This window comes from Bactrocera neohumeralis, chromosome 4 (genome assembly GCF_024586455.1).
Source record: "Bactrocera neohumeralis isolate Rockhampton chromosome 4, APGP_CSIRO_Bneo_wtdbg2-racon-allhic-juicebox.fasta_v2, whole genome shotgun sequence".
Classification (NCBI taxonomy): Eukaryota; Metazoa; Arthropoda; class Insecta; order Diptera; family Tephritidae; genus Bactrocera; species Bactrocera neohumeralis.
Genome location: NC_065921.1, coordinates 52,714,572 through 52,720,650, shown reverse-complemented (window position 1 = coordinate 52,720,650; position 6,079 = coordinate 52,714,572). Strand labels below are relative to the sequence as shown.

The 6,079-nt window shown below is 36.8% G+C and overlaps 1 protein-coding gene across 1 annotated transcript; it reads left to right on the top strand.

Moving 5' to 3' along the window:
- The first annotated feature begins 2,014 nt into the window (after nt 1-2,014).
- Nucleotides 2,015-4,568, top strand: LOC126755758 (piggyBac transposable element-derived protein 4-like). The gene is made up of 2 exons (XM_050468496.1): nt 2,015-2,256; nt 3,695-4,568. Exons 1-2 carry the CDS (start codon nt 2,015-2,017, stop codon nt 4,566-4,568), a joined length of 1,116 nt encoding a protein of 371 aa, XP_050324453.1.
- The last annotated feature ends 1,511 nt before the right edge of the window (nt 4,569-6,079 follow it).

The window sequence follows — 6,079 nt, the reverse complement described above, 5'->3', positions numbered from 1 at the left end:
TTATTTTTTTTATTTTTTTCATTTTTGAAAATTTGACAATTTTTTTTTCAATAAAAAAAAAAAATATTAAAAAAAATCGGCCCACTCCGGGATTAGCAGGGATAGTTGTCAAATTAATTGAAGTTTTTTTGAGGAAAAAAAAAACTTCCGAAAAATGACGATTTTACTTAAAAAAATCGATTATTTTATATAATTGATCGTGTTAAATTTTTTTGGTGTATTTTTTCGGAAAGTTCATTCAAAAACAAAAATTTAAAAAAAAAGTCCCCAAAAGTCAATTTCTACAAAAGTTATGGTTATTTGAAAATAAAAAAGCCTTTTTTTGAAAATTTCATAACTTTTTTTGAAGTTGGACAAAAAATTTTGAAAAAATTCTCAAAAATGTTTTTCAAAGGGTAGAAAAGGATGGATAAGTTTCAGCAAAATCTAAAGTGGTCGGATTCAAAAGTGGTCCATTTGGTATGGAATACCCCATACACAGATTTTAGCAAAGCTTTTGATAAAGTATCCCTCAATTATATTGAATAAACTTGATCTTCTTGCTTTTCAACCAATATTTCTAAAATGGGTTGCTTCTTATCTTAGTAATAGAATTCAACAAGTCATATTTAAGGATACTTTTTCTGACATAATCATTGTACCTTCAGGCAGCCATCTTGGTCCAATTCTGTTCTTGTTATTTATTAATGACATAGCACCTGTTGTTAAGTTTTCAAAAGTTTTATTATATGCTGACGATGTAAAACTTTTTAAAACGTATTCTTCAAACAGTGAAAGATGCCAGTTGCAAACAGACTTAAACAACCTAATTTCTTGGTGTGATAGAAACGACATGCCATTGAACCTTAAAAAATGTAAAACGATCTGTTTTTCACGTAGATCTGTAGACCCTACTTCATACGCAATAGAAAACTTTAGGTTGGAGCAAGTATGCAGTTTTGTTGATCTGGGAGTAACTATGGACCTCAAATTCAATTTTAATCTTCACGCATCTTCCACGGTTTTTAAAGCTAAAAGCGCTCTTAGTTTTGTTAAACGTTGGTCTAAAAAATTTTGAGATCCGCTTACCACAAAAATTCTTTTTACATCTCTGGTGAGGCCAATGTTAGAGTATGCGTCTGTGGTTTGAACCCTAGTTACCAAGTCCATTCTTTTAAGTTAGAGTCCGTTCAAAAACAATTTTTACTTTTTGCCTTAAATCATTTGCATTGGGATCGCAATTTAAATCTTCCCCTTACACTAACCGTTTAAAACTTATAAATCTCCCGACACTCGCTAGTCGTAGGGAGATGCTTGGTATAATATTTATAGTAAAACTTATGAATGGGTCAATCTCTAGTTCATCTCTCTCATCGAGACCAACGGGTCTGGCCAGGCATATTTTGTTTTTAAACGTTATTTAAATATATTTAGAGTGTAGCAAACGACTTGCGCTTCCAGGTAGCTTTCTAGAATTTTATTGTCTATAGAATTCAGAAAAAAATTAAAGGATATCGTATCGAAAAGGACGAAAATAGTATATTATAATATTACGCAGTCGAGACCAATGGTGCTTGGCTAGACCCCATATATTTTGTACGAAAATATATGAACTTTGGTATGTTTCCATCATTTCGCACGGTTGATTTATCTGTTTTCATGTTCGTTACATGCCCAAATTGGTTTGTATGTTTATCTAGCACTCATATAAACATAGTCACATGCATAAATATGTTTATTCGGGTCTATAGCGAGCTCTTTGCGCTCGACTTGTTCGTGCGAAAGAAGAGAAAAAGAGGGAAACAGTCAAAAGAAGAGTGTGTTTACAAACATAACCAGGATTTTGTGTGTTTATTTTTGCTACAGTATTCTTCTTTCCTCTCTCTCTAATGAATTCGTTCTCTGTAATCTTTTGTATTATGCAAGTCAGTTGATGACAGATAGTTGAACGCACAACATATTACTGTGAAAATACGCATATTTTGCGCCAGTTCTCAGCTTTTTTTTTATTATTCTGTTCGCTTTGGTTATAATAATGAGTCATGAAATGGAATATGTGTATAATACACGATTACGTTCTAGAAACATCAGTGCAGATTTTTATGATCACTTAACATCAGCATTGGTAAATGACATTCAAAATGAAAATAATGATGTTGTGCGTGAAGAAGTGGATCCATTCGAAAGCGATGACGATGATAGAGTTGTCGATTATGTGCCATTTGAAGATGCATCGGATATTGAAAATGAAATCGAAATCGAGCCGAATGAAATTCAGTGAATAATTTTCAATAATTTTTCTTTTGAATAAAAAGCAAGTGACCGAAATTGAACGATTCAAATAATTTACAAATCAAAATATTAAAAAATAAAACAAACAAAAATTGGAAAAAAATTTGAATGGAAAAAAGTTACTTTTTGGAATTATCCAATTTTCCGACTTTTCCTCATGAAGAGTATAATGTATTTTCATTTCTAAACCTTCCTCGATCCACAACGCACAATCTCTGAAATTTTCATCGAGATTGGTGTAGCCGTTTTCTTAGCGTTACGAACAAACCAACATTCATTCGTTTGTATGAAAAAAATAAAAGGACTGTTTTTAGGGATTTTCCGGCAATTATTCGAATTTTTCTTGCCGTAAAAACCATCCTTTAACCTCAACGAACATGTTAAGAAAAGAATTGGCAAAATTGGTCTAGGCGTTGTTGAGTTATGCGCTTACCAACACATTTTGCGATCCATTTTTATATACATACATAGTATGTATAAGATAATTTATTTGACAATTTTGATTATAAAATTTGCTTAATCTTAATTCCAATTTCTCACTGGGCTACTTTTTCTTCCTGCTCACCAACACAGTGACAGATCCTCTCATGCCGACCACTGATCTAGACGCTTTCGCCGACTGTACCAATGCTTCTTCCTTAACCTGCTCACTCTCTGCTATTGCAAAATCTGAATCGCCAAACATTTGCCTTTTATAGCCGATACAGCCAAAAACGTAGACCTGGGGCCCGTGTCAGCCCTATCTTATGAGCGCGCAATATAGGTGAACAGCGAAAAACGCTACTAAATTCTCTCTTTGCCGTAGGATACCGTAGGAATCCACGGCATTTGGGTTTTTGCCGTAGAAACGTGTCAGCTGATTGCTCTCTCACAACGCAGGGTTGCCAATCTCGATATAATGTAGTAATTATAAAAGTTGTCTTCAATATGTTTGAAATTGTCTTAAACTAACTTAAAATCAGAGTCGAATGATATTATTTATAAATAGACATATAAACTATTTTTAATAGTTTGTTATCAGATTTGATATTCTATGTTATGAAAAATTGTAATTAAAAGTTAGATGTGTACAAAACTATATATGCGTGTTGAGCAATGGCAACATTGTTCAAATGAAAACAAACAAAGATGACTGATTTCTGCGTTTTTACCATGGGCACAAGTTTTGACACATTTTGCTCGCTAAGGAAGGCAAAGGAAGGAAGGGAGTAGCGTTTTGGCTCTTTCGGCTATAAGTCTATTTCGACGCTCTCGCCAACTGCTCACTCTCTGCTGTCGCAAAATCTGAATCGCCAAACACTTGCCTCTCAGTTTATTTCGACGCTCTCGCCAACTGAACACAATGCTGGTTGCTTAACCCTCATCGAGACCAACGGGTCTGGCTTACTCGAGACCAATGGTGCTTGGTGGATCCATTCGAAAGCGATGACGATGATAGAGATGTCGATTATGTGCCATTTGAAGATGCATCGGATATTGAAAATGAAATTGAAATCGAGCCGAATGAAATATTAGATAGCGACGAAGAGGAAGTAATCGTTGGTGTAGAAGAAGAAGGGCGTGAAACTCCAGCTGCCACTGAAACTTCTTACTACGGTAAAGATGGGACAGAATGGAAAAAAGAGCCTAATGAAGCAATTCGTACTCGTGCACACAATATTATGCGCTTTAGGCCTGTACCGAAGCAACAAAACTCTGTTCCCATTGAGGTATTCAAAGAGTTTTTTACTACCAATATTTCATTCATTATCGTCAGTCAAACCAATCGTTATGGAAGAGACCAATTTGCAAAATGGAATGCAGAAAATCTAACCTCAAAACCTAAAGTTTGGGTGGATTTCACTAGCACCGAACTTGATGCATTTATTGGCATTCTTATTGCTTCTGGTGTAACGCACAATAATATGCAGCTTACACCACTTTTGTGGCAAACTGATGCTCTTCCCATCTTTCGAGCGGCGATGCCACTCAAACGATTCAAGTTATTGACGCGATATATCCGTTTCGATGATGGCCCACCACGTTCATTCCGACTACAATCTGATAAGGCTGCCGCAATTCGCGATATATGGAATTTTTTAAATGAAAACCTCGCCAGAAACTATGAGCCGCATGAAAATGTAACGATTGATAAGCAATTGTTTCCGTATCGTGGCAAGACAAAGTTTACGCAATTCATACCATCAAAACCAGCCAAATACGGTGTGAAAATCTGGTGGGCATGTGACTCACAAACAAAACAGCCATTGCAAGGTATACGTATTGTACACGGGAAAAAAGGATGGCGGAGAGAGTGAAGTGAACCAAGGAGAAAATGTATTGCTCAAACTTGTGAAACGGTACGAAAACACCGACAGAACAATAGTAGCTGACAACTTTTTCACAACACTGACAGGAGCCAAACGATTGGCTACCATTGCACTTGCTTTCGTCGGTACTATTCGCGCCAATAAGAAGTGTTTACCCGAAGAATTGAAAAAAAATCCGTGTCGTCCGTTGCTTTCTACTCTTTTCGGGTTTCACGATAATCTCGTTTCGATTTGTAGCTATGTTCCGAAAAAGAACAAGGCAGTCAATTTGATTTCAACCCTACACTACACAAAGTATTGTAAAGGTGAAGCCAAAAACGGGAAGCAATTTTATTTTATAATTCAACAAAGGCCGGCGTTGACTGCATGGATCAGATGGATACCCATTACACTACAAAACGGCCAACGAAACGATGGACATATGCCTTTTTTTGCAACTTGTTGGATGTGATGGGATTGGCTGCTTTCGCAGTTTGCAAAGAAATCGACCATCTAGATAAAAAGGATGCACGACGCACTTTTCTTTACAATTTATCGAGAACATTGGCAACGCCCAATATCGAAAATCGTATGAACAATCCCAATGTCATCAAAAATCTATTTTGTGGTTTGGCTTTTGAATCCTTTTTCGGTCGTTCACTCAACATCCCATCACGATTAAAAGCTTCAACATCAAAAGGTGCTGACGCACTCAAAGGATTTCAAAAATGATTCAGAAGCTCCTAAATAAATCAAAAAATGAACGAAAAGGAATGCGTTGTATTTCATTTTAAAAGTTTCATTTTAAAAAAAAGTTTCATTTTTCTTTTTCAGGTAGTTCAGAGTATGCCCAAACCAAATCGAGAGGTAAAAAATTTCAAAAATGTATCTATATTCCACATATATGAGCGTAAATCTTCTTCTTCTTAATTGGCGTAGACGCCGCTTACACGATTATAGCCAAGTTAACAACAGCGCGCCAGTCGTTTCTTTTTTTCGCTACGTGGCGCCAATTGGATATTCCAAGCGAAGCCAGGTCCTTCTCCACGTGGTCCTTCCAACGGAGTGGAGGTCTTCCCCTTCCTCTGCTTCCCGCGGCGAGTACTGCTTCGAATACTTTCAGAGCTGGAGTATTTTCGTCCATCCGGACAACATGACCTAGCCAGCGTAGCCGCTGTCTTTTAATTCGCTGAACTATTTCAATGTCGTCGTATATATCGTACAGCCCATCGTTCCATCGAATGCGATATTCGCCGTGGCCAATGGGCAAAGGACCATAAATCTTTCACAGAACTTTTCTCTCGAAAACTCGCAACGTCGACTCATCCGTTGTTGACATCGTCCAAGACTCTGCACCATACAGCAGGACGGGAATTATGAGTGACTTATAGAGTTTGGTTTTTGTTTGTCGAGAGAGGACTTTGCTTCTCAATTGCCTACTCAGTCCAAAGTAGCACCTGTTGGCAAGAGTTATCCTGCGTTGGATTTCTAGGCTGACATTGTTGGTGGTGTTTACGCTG